Source organism: Mesocricetus auratus, unplaced genomic scaffold (assembly GCF_017639785.1).
Source record: "Mesocricetus auratus isolate SY011 unplaced genomic scaffold, BCM_Maur_2.0 Super-Scaffold_100009, whole genome shotgun sequence".
NCBI classification, from domain to species: domain Eukaryota; kingdom Metazoa; phylum Chordata; class Mammalia; order Rodentia; family Cricetidae; genus Mesocricetus; species Mesocricetus auratus.
The window spans coordinates 12,735,008-12,752,269 of record NW_024429193.1 but is presented as its reverse complement, the minus strand read 5'-3'; the positions used below and the strand labels follow the sequence as shown (position 1 = coordinate 12,752,269).

Below are 17,262 nucleotides of genomic sequence, written 5' to 3'. Positions count from 1 at the left end.
TCCATCACCACCCAGAGGTACAGGAAATAAGAAGAGGCCCCGGGACTAGTGTGATGGGCCCGTTGGCAAAGTGCTTGCCACACAAGCATGAGGATCTGAGATTGATTCCCAGCACACACATAAAAAAGCCGGACAGGACCACATATGCCTATAACCCCAGCCCTGGGGCGGTGGGAACGGCAGGATCCTTGGGTATTGCTGGCCAGGCAGTGTGACGGGATCAGTGAGCTCCAGTGTCAGTGAGAGACACTGTTTAAAACAAATAAGGTGGGGAATTGTTGAAGAAGACACCTGCCTCCCACATGTATGTGCACATATATACACATGCATGTCAACAGCACATATACATGCATCAAAACTTTAAAAGGAAGGAAAGGTTTAAGTTCTTTCAGGAGCTCCGATCATTATTCTGCCTGAAATTGAGCTAACAAGTACAAGTATTTGTGGTAAGCTGCCATGCATTTAGAAGCTTCCAGAATAAAATTTTAATTTCCAGGGTGATCTTAGAGCATGCGTGGGTTCCGTCTTGTCAAGCCGGAGTTCACTTTGACACGAGGTCACAGTAAATGGGTGATAATGAAGCATGACATGCTTGGGTTTGGTTTCTGAGGTAGGTCCATCGTACCTTCTACCTCTTCCAGTATGGATTCTCAGGAGCGTGCACTGGAGCTCACCGCGTGCCTTACTCTGGCTTGAGGCGTGAGTGTAGGTTCCTGCTGGGGCCAGGGGGAGCAAGAAGACACAGGAATACCATCTTCAGAGCAGGAAATAGCCCATGGTCTATTTTCTTTGATCTTGACTTCCATGTTGGTTTTAAATTTTTTTGAATTTATTATTTTGTGTGTATGAGTGTTCTGCATGTGCACACATATGCTTCTCTGAGGCCAGGAGCAGGCATCAGATCTCCTGGGACTGGAGTTACAGACAGTTGTGAGCTGCCATGTAGGTGTTGGGAATTGAACCCAGGACCTCTGGAAGAACAGCCAGTCCTCTTGAATGCTGAGACATGTCCCCAGCCCCTTGACTTTCACTTTGTAAATGTGTACTCCATATCTGCCTTCCAACCCTGTAGATATTCCGAATCCAAGGTTGAGGTCTCTCTCTGCCAAGCGCAGGTATAGCATTGGGAACACAGTGCTCATATCTGGGCTACAAGAGAATCCCAGTTCGAAGGGTTCCCATCAGTTGGTTCGAATGAGACCATGATATGCCGTGTTTGGGACACACTCTGGGAGCGACAGCACATGTACTTAGTGTTGGGTTAATGTAACAGACATCTAAAAGCTCGCTTACCTTGGAGTAGACAACGTGGCTTCCTGCGCGGCCTTGTGTCTCTCTGTGAGGTAGATCTGCCATCCTGGAACTGTTTGCTCTTGTCTTCTGCCTCCAGAGGGCAGTGCGATTTGTAAGAAATGCCTTTTGAATGTTTGCGGTAGAGGTTTCTAAACTTCTTCCTGGAGAAGTACATGCGACGTGTGTGCGACACTGACCAGTGGGAGTTCATCAATGGATGGTACGTCCTGGTCATCACCAGCGACCTCATGACGGTAACTGGATCCATACTAAAGATGGAGATCAAGGCCAAGGTGAGCGGCACACCATCCAGGGTTTTGTATCGCTTGGCGTTACGAGATACAGAATGCTTGCGGAGACTAGCTCGATTCTTGTGTTTTCTCTTTGACGTCACCTGTGGCTTGAAGCTGCCTCTCACTCTTCCTCAGGAAGCGTGTGCACTGTGGAAGGTGGCGTCTGTGGCCTCCCTCCAGGCATGTGTAGTCGTGTCTTTAGAGCAGGAATTGAAGTTTGGGAAGACTGAGGGTTTCCTTTGCATTATTATTATTATTATTACTAATTTATCTATTTACTTGTGTGACTTACAAGGGAAGCAGCTGGCACACTGATCAGTCACCTCTCTTGAACATATCTGAAGAGGCAGTGGCAGGTGTGTGTGTGTGTGTGTGTATGTATGTGTGTGTGTGTGTATGTGTGTGTATGTATGTGTGTATGTGTATTTATGTGTGTGTATGTATGTTTATGTATGTGTATATGTGTGTGTATGTATGTGTGTATGTGTGTATGTATATGTGTGTATGTGTGTGTATGTATGTGTGTGTATGTGTGTGTATGTATGTGTGTGTATGTGTGTATATGTGTGTATGTGTGTGTATGTATGTGTGTGTATGTGTGTATGTATGTGTGTATGTGTGTATGTATATGTGTATGTGTGTATGTGTGTATGTATGTGTGTGTATGTGTGTATGTATGTGTGTATGTGTGTGTATGTGTGTATGTATATGTGTATGTGTGTATGTGTGTGTATGTGTGTGTATGTGTGTGTATTTGTGTGTATGTGTGTGTGTGTGTGTGTGTGTGTGATGCCGTGCACCCTGACAGCTGAGGGAGGAACGAGGAGTGCTTGCGTGTCTACAGAGTCTGACTGGTTGTTGGTGCTAGTTAGCTGGTTTGCTGTCACAGTTGGACTCCGCCTGCTCTGTTTAACTGTCTCTCCTGTGCACTGTCAGTCTTACAGAGCTGCCCTCCTCGTGGCTACAGTGCCTCCTGCCCCTCTTGTCTCCATCCCAGCTATCCCAGCTTCTCTCAGGCTGACCTCCTCTCGGGCCTGGACTGCCTCAGCAGCCTTCTTGTTGGTTCTGCCTTTTGTCTTATATCCCACCGATCCAGCTGTACAGTGGTTGGGCACGCTTCCTGGAAACACGCAGCTTGCTGTGACAGTCCTTCCTGTCTCCCAGGATCTACTTAGGATGAAGAGACCTCCTGTCATTATGGCCTCTGAGGGTCCCCTCACTGTCTCTGGCTCCCATCCTGGCTCCTGCTCCTTTCCACATGCCAGACTCAGCCCTGGTGACATTCAGCCTCTGTCCGATAGCCTGTAGACTTCTCTCCAGTCTGTGCTGGGTCTCCAGTTTAGCTTGGGGCATGCCCCATTGGAGGGCCTCTGTGAAAAGTGACCACTGTGTCTTCCATGAAATTAGTAGCGTATTGTATTAGAACTGTGTTTATTGTCTGTCTCTTCAATGAAGCCTAGAAGCCTAGAACCTCTTGAGAGTAGGAACTATGTTGGCTAATAACACTGGATTTTCTCCCAAAAGTGTCTGGGCTGTGTTATTTGATATTTGACAAACACCATGCTCTTTCATGCCTAGGCCAGTGGTAAATGCAAGTCCCATTTCACAATGATATTTGGAAAAGAAATAAGTTCACAATTAAAATACTGAAAGAAAATAAAAACCAAACATTTAGTTTTCCTTTGCTTCCTTCCCCTCCCCTCCCCTCTCCTCTTCTTCTCCTCCTCCTCCCCCTCCCCTCTCCTCCTCCCCCTCCTCCCCCCTCTCCCCTCCTCCTCCTACCCCCTCTCCCCCTCCCCCTCCTCCTCCCCCTCCCCCTCCTCCTCCGTATCCCAGGCTGGCCTAGAACTTACTGTGTAGTTAAAGCCGGCCTAGAATTTACTGTGTAGTTCAGGCTGGCCTTGGGAACTCATGGTGATTCTCCAGCCTCAGCCTTCAAGTGCAGGGATGACAGATATGGGTAGAGGAGGCGGGGCCGTTTTATTCACCCGTGTCTTCTTTTCCTCCTTAGAATCTCACAAATTACGATCTGTGCAGCATTTTGCTTGGGACGTCAACGCTCTTTGTCTGGGTTGGAGTCATCAGATACTTGGGCTATTTTCAAACATATAATGTAAGCTTTTAGACAAATCGCGCTCGACACTCATTTCTCTGGGTTCTACCAGCTGCTTTCCCCCCTCCAACCCGCCCACGGCTCTAACTGTTTTCCAGGTGCTCATCCTAACCATGCAGGCCTCACTGCCCAAAGTCCTCCGCTTCTGCGCATGTGCTGGGATGATCTACCTGGGATACACGTTCTGCGGCTGGATTGTCTTGGGACCGTACCACGAGAAGGTGAGTGGCAGCAATTCTTCCTGCACCGAGGGACCCTTCGCCTTGAGCCTCTGGCACTTACCTCCCCCACTCTTCCCCAGTGAGCCCCCCTGACGTCAGTGCCCAGAGAACTTTCTTCTCTACTTCTCTGCTTTCTCCTTTTGAGGGGACTTTAGGATGTAGAATCAAGAACTACAGGAGATGGAAAAACACCCCTCTCATAGTAGTCTGGGCTTGGCGGAGTAGTCAACCAGCTGATTAGCAATGAAAACTGCACCTGAGCTCACTGTTAGCCAAACTTAAACTATAAGGAGAGCACGGCAGGATCTCTCCAGTGGGAAGTGTCGGGCTTGGCATCCACACTGGCTGAGGAGAATGGAGAGGAGTGACAGCTCTATCTACCGGGCACGAGCATCCATCTCTCTTGAAAGGAGCTCACATCTGTGAGGGTGGCTTTGACCAAGCTTCAGGTCTCCATCTTAACAAAGGTCAGGATCAGAGTCTCTAACTGTTACTTCCCTTCAGCGTCATAAGTCCAAGATGGTCGGGCTGACAGTCAGGCATGGTATGATCCCAAGAGCTTTGAGGAAGGAGGAGTGCTGTGAGTTCAAGGCCAGCCTGGACCGCAGCGAGCCGGGGTCGTAACTGATTGACAAGAGCATCATGGGAGGAAACAGGGAGGCTGTGTTCCAACCCGAACAGCAACAGGAGCTGTTGCATCTTCCAGTGTTTCTTCCCCAGTCTCCCGGCTGTTGAGACACAGCAAAAATGACAGCAGTTAGCACCTGTTACCAGTGGGATGGGTGCACAGCATTCCAGGGTCTCTCTGTGCCCCACACAGCCCCGTCATGCTCACACCGGTGTCTTCAGGAGAAACGAGGCAGAGAGCACAGGATTTCCTCCGAATTTGTATTAACCCTAAGTTCTGACCTTGACATTAACGGAGGTATGGTTGGTAAGCTGTTCACGGGGTGATACGTGCCCAGACCCTCCCCCACATCCTACTCAGTCAAACCCCAGCTTGAAACACCCGGGCTCCCCTCTCTGTCACACTTAATGTGTTCAGAGTCCCGATTATTCTTCCTGGGAAAAACAGCCTAATGAACAAGGGACAGCCTGTGGCTTAAGAGTAAACCTTGATGAGCCTGGTGAGTTTTCTGTTCCGTGTCACTCTTTGAAGGTGACTCATAGGTAACAGTTGCTCTCTAACTCTAACGGGGAGAGCTCACTGTCTGACCAAGGCCTGGAGACTGCGTTTTTCTTGCTGTTGCTTGCCTCCTGCTCCTGGCGCGCCCCCACCTCTCTGTCACTAGAGGGCACTGTTGCACCGTGTGGAAGAAATGCTGAGCCTAACCTGGGTTCCATCAACACATTGGCCCCAAGACAGTCAGTCAGACGACTGGTCCTATGTCCTTTGTCACTCGTTTCTGGCTGATCTTCCATCCCTCACCATTATTCTGGAAGGCTCTCAGTTAATACTGTTTGAAGTTCATGGGATGGCTGCTATTTTTGCTTTTTCCTAGGCTCATTTGCTGTCCAAGTTTTTTATCATCCTTGCCCTGTTTACCACACATCCCTCTTAGCCCCCGCCCCTGACTCTGTGATAAAATGCCCAATAGACAAACTTGTAAGGGAGAAAGGTCTATCTCATGGTTTCAGTCCAGGACCACTTAGCCCTGCTGCCCTAGAGACTGTGACCAGGCAGAGTGCATTGCGGCAGGACTACATAGAGGGGACCTGTTTCCAAAAAGGGAAGAGGAAACAGGAACAGCTGGATTCCAATCACTCCTTCAAGGCACGCCTCCAGTGGGCGTTACCTCTTCAGGGTACTGCCCCCAGTGGGCGTTACCTCTTCAGGGGTACTGCCCCCCAGTGGGCGTTACCTCTTCAGGGTACTGCCCCCCAGTGGGCGTTATCTCCTATGGGTGTCTAATGGTGCCGCGGTCTGGAGATCAAACCTTTATCACACGGGCATTTGGGAGACATTTTGAGGCTCCAGCTCCAGCTCCTCATCTTCTGTCCCTGTGCGGTGATACCTTCCTTTACGGAGAGTACGAACCCTAAGCCATTTTCTGTGGTTACCCAGATGGCAAATTGCAGCGTCAAACCCGGCCTGCCCAGCCTCAGTAATCATGCTTTGACCAATAATACCCACTGGTGCTTTTTTTCTTTTGTATTGTCTGATGCAAACCATTATGAAAGGACATCCAGTTTGATCTGAGAAGCAGCCTGTGCTTGTACCTCAACTGTAAGACAATCAGTTGTGTCCCTCTGATGTGTGTTAAGATCACCTGCTGGAAAACTGGCCACTTGCTCTGAGAGCCTGACGGCGTCACCGTACGTTCATCTGTGTCCTTCCAAAGAGTGTGGGAGGAACTGGGGTGCTCCGGGCCAGCGCTGTCCAAAGAACACGGAATGCAAGCCGCGGATGCAGCCCTTGTGCCCATGTCACACTATTCCAATATCTGTATTAAGCTAAGGAGGAGCAGGACGGAACTGATTTTAACTATGCATCCTGTCAAGCCTGGCAAAGCCCGGATCCTAGCTTTGGCTCATAAGCAATGTAAGATGCCTCAGCGCCTTCCTCCTGGCTCTTTTGTCCTCTTTGAAGTCTCGCGGTTTTGGAGCCATTCACATGTCTCATCCTAGTTACTGAAGATGCTTCTAGAGACAGGTTCTCAAGTAGACCAGGCTAGCCTCAGACTTGCAATATAGCAGGGGATGGCCTTGAACTTCTCATCTTCCTGCCTCTCCCTCCCGAGTCCTTGGATTGCAGGCATGTATCGCTGTGCCCTGTTTATGCAGGACTATGGTTCAAATCCATGGATGCCCGTGTTGGTAAGCACTCTGCCTACTGAACAACATACCCAAACATCTCAGTTTTACAGACTGCGCGTCACATGCTGGACATCCACACGTGGTGGGTGGCTACAGTTCTGGGCGTGTTCTTCACTTGTGCAAGCTTCCCTTCACCTCCCTCAAAGGGAGGGGATACCCAGTATCTCCAGTCGATGGCATTGTGCTCTGGTCAGACTGATAGTCTGGGAGCGTAAGTGGCTGAGTTTGCTCAGTAAACGCACAGGCCAGCGGGTGAAGAAATCAGCCTGACTGATGCTGCCCCATGATGCTGCTGTTTTAAATTGGAAATTGGAAAATTTTGCCGCCCCCGGCCGCACCACCCCCAGCCTAGACATCTGCTAGAATGTTCAGGTTATGCCACGAGCCATCGAATCAGAGCCACCCGAACCCCGAGCAGCTGAGCATCGTGGCCAGCATTCGCTAGTCGTTTGAGAATCACAGCAGCCTGCAGTGTGGAAACCATTCTTCGCTTAAAGACACAAGCTAACAGATGCTCTGAAGGGACCGTGTCATGAACATCCTCACTTGATGGGAATCAGTGCCCCAGATTCCTTAGCTTCCTGCCTTCCTGCCACACATCTGGTCACAGTGATTCAACTCAGGAACAAAAAGTGTCACATCGATGTCCATTTCCAGCACTAATGGACTTTGGCACCATGCTCCTTGAAGACGTCTGGGCCCAGAGAGCTAAAGACTGCCGATGATCTTCCAAACCTCGTCTTGAATTATTAAGCACTTCTCTAATGTGGCTTTTACATTTCCTGTCTCCAGGGGACTTTTTTTTCTTAAACTATGATGCATGAATAATCGTTTTTGCATTGTCCCCATTTTACAAATAAGAAGAACAAGGCATTAAGAAATTATTGCACTTTGCTGACGCCATGGGCACAATCCTGAGATTTCCAAGGCTTCTGGTCTTGCCCATACACTTCGCTTCTTTAAAATAATCACGAGCCAGCTGAAACGATCAATCTAAATATTCTAAATAGAAGGCAGAGACTGTGACCCCTTACTCTTCAAGTTTCCAGTGTCAGCCGCTCAGCAAGTTTGCCTCTGGAGATGGTTGATCTGTCTCCAGGTTAATCTGCACGATCACCCTGCCTAGATTGAGAATTGTCTCAGAGACATGCCTCCAGGCATGAACATTTGGGCCTTCCAGAACATTCCAGCAGAGGGGGAAGGGCTCATCCTGAATGTGGGTGGTACCAGCGTAATGATCAGAACTCAGAATGAGTAGAATGGGGAAAGGAAGAGAGCCAGGGGAGTGTCCTGACATTGTCGTCCCACTGAGATGTGAGCAAGAGGTTGTACACTCCCACTGCCCCGCCTTACTGCCACGATGGATTGGATATCCTCCTCAAGCCACGAGCAAGGTGACCCTCCCTCCTTTCCAGCTAGACGTGGGGGCTTGCCGTTCTTAGGAGGCTACTCATGTGCTGTGTAACTGGGGACGCTTTAGTACTTGACCATTGGCCTCTTTTATGCTCGTGTGTTTGGAGTCTGGCCACTTAATGGACATTGGTTATAATCTGTTCTTGCGGTAGAAAAATGAGCCAGGACGCTAGTTACTTTACTGGGTCTTTGCTTGAACCTGGTGAGTTGCAACAGGTCTCCTTTGTCCACAGAGGGAGAGATGAGAGGGTTCTGGATACACTCATGTTGAGATGGGCATCACATTCATACTGAGAGTGTGTGTAGGACAACACGCGTGCGATGTGGTGTTTGCTCTCCAGCTGAGGTGTGGAAATGCATTTCAGGGCAGTGAGAAGACAGCCCTTCCATAGTCTCTGAAGTTCTTGCTGACAGTGGAGCAGTGGCTGGAGCTGGCAAGGCCCTCTGTCCCCGAGCAGACTTTGAGGTGGCCCTTGAATGTTGACTTTGTTTGACACAGAGAGGAAGGAAGGCTATATGAGATGAAGAGACTAAGTCTACCAGGGAAGTGTTTTATGGGGGGGGGGGGGAGCTAAGCCCCAGTGTTAATATTGACAAGCAGGAGCCGTGAGGTGACACGGAATAAGGACTTACTAGAACCTTCTGTGCTTACGCTTCCCGTTTTCATGGCCACAAGCAAGAGAAATGCCTTTGAAGCTGTCTCTGTGAGGTTTGGGGTTCTTGCTTGCTCTTTTCAGTTTGGGTTATGGGAGGGTGGGGGCGGGGACTGGCAACACAAAAAAATATTTCCCCAGAAGTTTCCGGAATAAGCCAGCATTTGCACTGGCATCGGAATGGAAGAGGACCAGGTAGTGGGGAAGGCTGGCCAAGTCAGCACAAAGTGGAATGTCCCCGATTGTCTTGGCACAGATGTTTCTTTTGGTTGGGGGTTGGAATCAGTTACAGACAGAGGGATTTGAAAGGAAAGCCCTTTTCTTGGGTAGGGTGATGGGTGGTTCATTTTGTTACCTGTAAAGTGACAGCATGTCCCTCCTCTCTCATGGGGAGATGTCCCAGATGTTTATTGAGGCCCTGGGTGTTCCCAATGCTCAATTAATGAACACAGAGACCCTGACCCCCTAATGTCAGAGTTTGATCAAAATTTCTGTCTTTTGTTTATTTAGTCATTGTTGCTCCATGAGTTTTCATATTCATCTATTATTTAAACCCCTTGCCCTTGGGACGTGTTTATTAATAGTATGCAGTGTGTTTTAGTGGAGGTGGTAGCAGCTTGATAGCTTCTCCAAGCCAAGATGACGGGTTGTGGGTTCTGGTGATACTCTGTGTTAGCCTTGGGTCAGAGCTTAAGCTCTGCATTCACACCCTCAGCTGAGCCTACTGTCTGAGTTCCCACCTCAGATGTACTGGCTCTAAAATTGTCTGTTAAAAGCCTATGAGCAGTACTTTTTCTTCTATGGCTAACAAACGAGACTGAAGAAGGAGTTTGCTCTGGCTTACAGTTTGAGGGTACATTTCACCACAGTGGGGAGGTCGTGGTGGTGAGAGCGTGAGGTGGCTGTCACGTTGCACTTGCCGTCAGGAAGCAGAGAGCGGTGGATGCTGGTGCCTAGCTTTCTCCTTTCCATTCAGTCCTGGGAATAGATAGTGCATTATTATTTTGGTTATAATGATTATAAAATATTGTAATATAGATACACACATATATACATATACATACATACATGCATGCGTGCATACATACATCCACCTATATATAGGATGGGTCTCCCCACCTAAGTGTAACTGCTCTGGGACCTCCTCAGAGACCTGCTGGAGGTGTGTCTCCTAGGTAACTCTGGATCCCGGCACGTCAACCATATTCACCATCACATGATCCCAGCCCTGACCCTTATCCTTCCTGCAGATAGACTTTCTCCAGAGTCTCTTTTCCTGGTTAGACTCTCTGCCTCACCTGGACTCCTAATGTCACCTTTGACTGGCACCCGCCCCCGGGCTGCTCCTGCTCTAGGAGATCTCCCTTGTGCCGTTAGTCTTTAAAGACGCATGCGTCAAATTGCATCACTCCCATGGCTCAGATGTCACTCACTCAAGCCTGCTTGCGAGCTGGATTGAACCTGATGTACGCCCGTGTCACTCAGGGCCTCTGCAATTCGTCACAAACGCCTCTGCTCAGCCTCTGCTGTGTCTCAGCATCAAAGGTCCCCCCAGGCACTGTCTCCATCGTCACTGACTGCAACCTCTTCCTCCCCTTGCTGAGAACTAGTCCAGTGCATCCCTGACCTTGTATGCCCCACCCCACAGGGTCTTGATGTCTGTCTTAGCTGGGGCCTGTCCACTTAGCAGGAAAGTGTTCTTCAGTGTGGTTGTGGAGACCGATAAGACCACTTAGGAAAACTTTGATCCCATGTTGTCTTAACCACTTCCCTACGTAGCTGGCTGCAGGATCCAGACGCTACGGTTCTACCAAAGGTAAAAGCAGCTAGAAGAGGACCCGCTGACTCCAGCTCCCCGCTCCTTAACCGCGCAGCACCCGGATTCAGGAGTTCCTTTGTGTTTGCCCCTGCAGTTTGAAAACCTGAATATAGTGTCCGAATGCCTGTTTTCTCTGATCAACGGTGACGACATGTTCGCCACCTTCGCTCAGATCCAGCAGAGGAGCACCCTGGTGTGGCTGTTCAGCCGTCTCTACTTGTACTCCTTCATCAGCCTCTTCATATACATGGTCCTCAGCCTCTTCATCGCGCTCATCACCGATTCTTACCACACCATTAAGGTGAGTCACGGTCAGTGTTCGCCACCCCGAGGCACCGTGAACATTGGATGGGGCAGCACGTGAGAAAAGGCTGTAATCTTATTGAGATGCAATTTTATTCAAGCCTTAAAAAGTTGGAAAATTATCCCATGGGTTCTGATGACAGATTTTAAATATGCGCTTGTCTTGGGGTTTCTGTTGCTGTAATGAAATGCCATCGCCAACAGCAAGTTGGGGAAGAAAGGGTTTATTTATTTCGGCTTACACTTTGGCATCTTATTCCACCATTGGAGGAAGTCAGGGGCAGGAACCTGGAGGCAAGAGCTCATGCAGAGGCCATGGGGGTGAGGGATGCTGCGGACGGTACCACCCACAATGGCTGGGCCCTCGCCTGTGAATCATTAACCAAGAAAAGGCCCCAAGCAGAGGCAGGCGATCTCTTTGAGTTCGAGGCCTGGCTGGACTGACAGCCTCCAAAACAATACAGAGAAACCCTGTCTCCAAAAAACAAAACAAAACAAAACAAAAAAAAAAAGAAGAAAAGGCCCCACAGCCAAATCTTTTTTTAATATTTTATTTATTTATTGTGTATACAGTCTTCTGCCTGAATGCCAGGGGAGGACACCAGATCTCATTCAAGGTGGTTGTGAGCCACCATGTGGTTGCCAGGAATTGAACTCAGGACCTCTGGAAGAACAGTCAGAGCTCTTAACCTCTGAGCCATCTCTCCACAGCCAAATCTTATGGAGGCATCTTCTCAGTTGAGGGTCCCTCCTTTCAGATAGCTCTAGTTTGTGTCAAGCTGACATGAAACTGGCCAGCACGGTTCTTGAAACATTTTACCTGTTGCCCTGGTCGAGGCGGTTGGGTTTGGAGGTGTGCTGGGAAAGAGAGGGAAAGGAAGAAAAGTATGATTAATTCAGCAACCAGATGGCTGTTGTTGGCACTGCCAGATGCTCCTGCCCGAGTGGCTACCTGGGACTCAAGACTTCAGGATCAGTTCCTGTAATAGGAGCTGGTTGTCACTCTGGGTAGAGAGTGACGTACCTCCTACCTGGCGATGGGAACGCTCGTAGTGCCCCCCTTCGTTAAGATGAAGAACGGGAAGGTTCCAGCTTTCCTGAGTCATGGTGTACCCCACACCCTCCCTGAGGGTGGGCCCGTGAGGTCCATTTGGAACTCAAGGGAGCTCACTGCCTTCGGATCTGTTATCTCCGCCGTGGATGGCGGTGCTGGCCAAATCACTTCAGGACCAGCGAGCGCCTCAACCACACAAGGCGCTGCCCTCTACTCAGCCCTTCCCAGGCTAACTCAGAAGAAAGCTGTCGGTGATCAGTGTGTGGGATTACGTGTGCATGGCAGTTGGTCCCTGCAGCAGGGTATGTCGGGGCAGACTTGTAGGCTCTTGCCATGAAGATTCATGTCCTTGACATGGTAGTGTCCTTGTGTGGGGCAAGCATCAGTGTTGAGCTGGATGACCTTACTGAGCATGACTGGAAGCTAGGGGTTTTCCGTGTGCTGAGAGAAGTCTGCCCCGTCCCTCTCTGTGGTCAGCGTGCAGAGAATGGGTGTTGTCTGTTAGGTTCTAGGTGGGCAGTGTGCAGAGTGAAATTTATCTGCTGTTCTCATTATTAACACTCTGGCTTTGTGATTCTAACTATTTCTTTCATTCTTCTTTTCAATTGCACCTCTTCTCTCTTCTCCCTTCCCCAGTGGCTTGTTTTCTGGAGATTTCCTTTCCGTTGTTCTCAGTTCCCAAGGCCTCCCTGGCTTAGCTGTTCTAGAACTGACAGAATGAGTCATCACTGTTCATAGTCCTTCTTGGATCTGAGCTAGTGCTGCGGGGAGTGTCATTTCACAAAGGTGGGTTTGCTTTGTTCACAAAGGAAACAATTTCTCATGCTCTAGAGAGGAGGTAACGGCATTGTGTGCTTTTCAAAAGAAATACCAGCAAAATGGGTTTCCTGAAACGGATCTGCAGAAATTCCTGAAGGAACACAGTGGCAAAGACGGGTACCAGAAAGAGCCACCAGCCTTGCTGTCCTGTGTCTGCTGTCCGAGGAGGTCAGTGTTGTGTGTGGAGCTGGAAGAGAGTCATTCCAAAGTTAGTACTGCGCTCTGAAGTCAGCTCGTGGTGGGAAATAGTTGCTTTTTCTTTTCTTTCCCCCCTAACACAAATTTGTTTGAGAAATGAATTGTTTCTTATAAAACAATGTTCTACGCAACATGGTTGTGTAGAAAGCTTCATGGCATGATTGAAACTCTTAGGGACCTTATAAGTGCCTCTTGAGAAGATGAACTGTGACCCACGTCAAGAGGCTGGCCCCTTAAGGGACCGACAGTGGACTCTGAAGGGACCAGGGGTATTTTGGAGGTGGACTTTCAGGCATGTCAGATACGTTTCTCCCCTCCAACATGTGGTACAAATCATCTCCCTGGACAGATGGAGTCCCGTTGGAGAGGAAGCTGTTGGTGTCTGTCCTAGTTACTTTTCTATTGCTGTGACAAAACACCATGACCAAGGCAACAACATAGAGAAAATCAGAGGTTATTTGAGTGCACAGATGCAGAGGTTGAAGCCACCACGGCCGTCACGGTGGGGAGCATGGTGGCAGGCAGGCATGACACTGGAGCAGTAGCTGCCAGCCACACCCTGATCCACGAACACAAGGCAAAGAGAGCTAAGGCTTTCAAGACCTCGAAACCCCCAAGTGAAACACCACCACCAAGGCCGTACCCCCAAAGCTCCACCAGCTGGGGATTAAGTATTCAGATGGCTGAGCCTATGGGGACAATGTGTTCTTGGTTAGAAGCACGCGTCCGTAGCTCTTCAGTGCTCAGCCTTGCTTGCTGGCTGTTTGGACTCTCAGAGGAATGACAGGGAGCGCACTGACCAGAGTTGTGTGTGGACCAGACGGCGATGGTTTTCTTAGGTGCATCCATCGGTGTTTTCCCCTGAGTTGGGGGTAGGAGTTTTAAAGGTATACTGTACCTATTTTTTTGTTCGTTTGTTTGTTTTGTTTTTTTGAGGAGGATTCTATAATTCAAATTCCCACAGGAAGAGGGGCGATCATATCTATTTATACTCACATGATGTGTGTTTCTGTTAACCAATTCACATTGCATCTTGGGGCTTGCAATGAGGTGATTTGTAACACAAATAATAAAAGACCCAGAGACAGATATTGGGGTTCAAGCTTCAAGCTGAAGATCAGAAAAACAAAGCAGCCAAACCACTAACCCTTACCTCTACCTCAGGCTGAAATGGCTGACCCTGTCTCCATGACTCTCACCGAGCCTCAGACTGCTGCCTCTCCTCAGTGTGGCTGGATAATCAGTGCTTCCTATCCTCAGTGTGACTGGAGAATAAATGTCTTTCTATCCTTAATGCAGCTGGAGAATGAATACCAGCCCTGAGACCCTGTTCCTGTCTTATATACCTCTCATGGGTCCTAGGATTAAAGGCATGAGCTCTGTTACTCTTTTAGACTGATTCAATCTCATGTAACCCTGGGTGGCCTTGAACTCACAGAGATCCGTCTGCCTCTGTCTCCTGAGTCCTGGGATTAAAGATGTGTACCACGACCACCTAGCTCTGTGACTAACTAGTATGGCTGCTTTTGCGATTTTGATCTCCAGTGGCTTTAATAAATCATAAACTATATATCGTCACAGTGACTGAGCACACAGGAAGAAAGTCTAGTAAACATAAAATGAGGTCTTCTGAGTTGTTTTCAAAATTGCACTTCACCGTCTCAGAGCGTCAAATCGTTGCTGTGGATGCCAGGATAAAGGAGAACTAATTTTCTTAGTTGGCAACTACCTCCTAAGGGATGGGAAGGATAAGGCAGGTCTCTTGGGGTTGCCTTGCTATCGTGAAGTTATTATATCAGTGACTCTTCTTGCTACTGTGATAAAATGCCGGTGAGAAACAGCCTAAGGAAGGAAGGGTTTCCTTCAGCTCAGAGTGTGAAGAAATAAAGCTTGGTGACCAGAGCTCGTGGCAGCTGGTCACGCTGCACACACAGCTAGGAAGCAGAAAGAGATAAGCGGGGGTGCTCAGTTAGCCGCCTCCTCCCCCTTTTATTTAACCCATGACCTCAGCCCATGAGATAGGGCTACCCACGTTCAGGAAGGCGGTCTTCCCTTCTCAGTGAAACATCTCTGGAAAGTTCTACCCAGATGAATACATCCCATTCCTCTCCACTTGGTGCCTGCAGCCAGTCAGGGTGGGGCTGGTGGTCTCACAGTCCTCTTCCTGGGCCTCCCAGGGAGGGAAAGGCTTGGCTGATCAGCTGCTGAGCTGCCGAATGTTCCCTGCTGTGAAAGAGTGCCTGGTCCTTATAGCCATCCATAGGCTGTGCTACAGTGAGAGTCCTGAGAGGTGATGGCTGCTTACAGGTTGTTTCCAGAAGCGTCTATCTGAGCCTCAGAGTATGCACATTTCCCTTCAGATTTCACATTTTGCTCATGTAAGCTGTGTGTGTGTCTAGAATGTAGACTATCCCAGTCTTTTTGTAACGGTTTTGGGAGCTGGGATGGGGTAGAGCAGTCGCCTAGACTGAGTAAGGCCCTCAGTTTGACCCTCAGCGCTGCTATACAAGTAATAAGGTTTTAAAAACTATACATGTCGCCGGACGGTGGTGGCGCACGCCTTTAATCCCAGCACTCGGGAGGCAGAGGCAGGCGAATCTCTGTGAGTTCGAGGCCAGGCTGGACCGACAGCCTCCAAAACAATACAGAGAAACGCTGTCTCGTAAAAACCAAAACCAAAACAAAACAAAAACCTATAAATGTCAAGCATGGCTAGGCATGCCTTCCGGGAGGGGAGGCAGAAGGACCAGGAGTTCAAGGTCATCCTCAGCTGCATAGTTTGAGGCCAGACTGATCTACGTAAGACCACATCTAAAACAACAACTACAACAAAACAAAGCTACCCAAACAAAAATTCTTCAGTCAATGCTGTCTTTTTTCTTACATTTCTGTTACAGGAGAGGAAGTGATGACCACTTGATTCTCATTGACTAAAACCCTTCTGCTAATGTCAAGTCCAGACATCTCCTGTGGGAGCGCAGAGAGACCCCGGAGGGAGCAGAAGTTCACTAAAAGATTGTCTTACTGAATTGTGGATCCAGAAGGCGCGGTTTCTGCCAGCTGCTGACCAGAAGTGACATTCCAAGTTACTTTTTATAAATATGGAGGGTAGAGAATAAGCCCCTCCTGAGATTTAATGTAATGGAAGTGTAATAATGAAATTCATCAGTAGTTTGCTCCTTTGTGACATCAAAATGTTGGGATGGAAAAAATATACTAGCATTTCAGAGTGCGTAAACAATATTTAAAGCCAGGTAAAGATATATGTTTATCGCCAGAAAAATATTTGTTTTAAAATGTGATCCTTGGAATTGAAGACATTTGTTAATTCGTGATCAGCACAGAAGTACTTTTGGTTTCAAGACCAAATTAAGGCTTGAAGCTGGAGAACCGGTAAACCATGTAAGGCTGACACTCTGACATTAGCAGAAAGATGTCTGGGAGAATCCAGATCCTGCCTGGTTGTACTGTGAACTTGCTTCTCGGGCAGGCTGTGCAGTGTCCGTTATCACAGTCTGTGGGATGAAACAGAACATCTGGATGTCTCCTCGGTTGAGCTTTCCCTGGTCTATACACACAAGATGAGTGGTGCTAAACTTGGGGTAGCCACCTGTTTCATGAGTCATCTCCACCGTGGTGGGAATTTACCTTTGTCAAGCAAGGAAATGTGGCGCATCCTTAAATAAATTTATTTTCACAACGCCATCTTGCATTATTACTGTGTGCTAACACGCAGCGTCTCTCGACAGCTACCAAGTGGGAGTTTCATATCACACCCCTCCTAACCACTTTGTCCACATGAGAGATCTCTCATTTTTGAACAAGTGTTGGAAGAGCTATGGGGCTTGGTTCATAGAAGAGATTAAGATCACCCTAAACATAGATTCACGGCGTAGCTGAGCTGCCTCGGGGGCCGTGAGGTCTACTGGTGTGGAGTGAAATTGAACTGGCATTTCCCTGGTGTTGTCTTTGCCCCAAGACCCTGGTGTCAGGAATCATGTGTCTTATTCTCCGTCCGCTCCTACCCTTGACTTTATTCGTGTGCTTACATCAAATATGGGCAGAGAAAAACCATACTGTCAATAACATTCAAATTGTAAGCAAGCAAATGACTCGTTTCAGAGTTAGGGTTGCTTCTGAACAGAATAGATTTCCAGTCTGCAGCTGTGATTGTCATATGAACAGAAAAATAATGGTGGTCTCACCCATTCTTGGCTATTTTTTTAAATTGGCTTTCATGGTTCCTTTTTGTTCCAGTTGGCTCAA

General features: G+C 48.5%; 1 protein-coding gene across 7 annotated transcripts in view; it reads left to right on the top strand.

The window, feature by feature from the left end:
• Mcoln2 (mucolipin TRP cation channel 2) overlaps positions 1-16,696 on the top strand; it is a 42,355-nt gene extending 25,659 nt beyond the window's left edge. For 2 of the 7 annotated variants that reach the window (XM_021233943.2, XM_040751638.1), the window contains exons 9-14: positions 1,437-1,586; positions 3,598-3,699; positions 3,798-3,920; positions 10,717-10,923; positions 12,845-13,006; positions 15,894-16,696. In XM_021233943.2, coding sequence (XP_021089602.2) covers positions 1,437-1,586; positions 3,598-3,699; positions 3,798-3,920; positions 10,717-10,923; positions 12,845-13,006; positions 15,894-15,905 — 756 coding nt within the window. In that variant the 3' untranslated portion in view covers positions 15,906-16,696. Of the gene's footprint in view, positions 1-1,436; positions 1,587-3,597; positions 3,700-3,797; positions 3,921-10,716; positions 10,924-12,615; positions 13,007-15,893 lie in introns of those variants that run through there. The other 5 variants (XR_005879277.1, XM_005081904.4, XM_021233945.2 and 2 more) reach the window with 5 other exon arrangements.
• Positions 16,697-17,262: the final 566 nt, after the last annotated feature.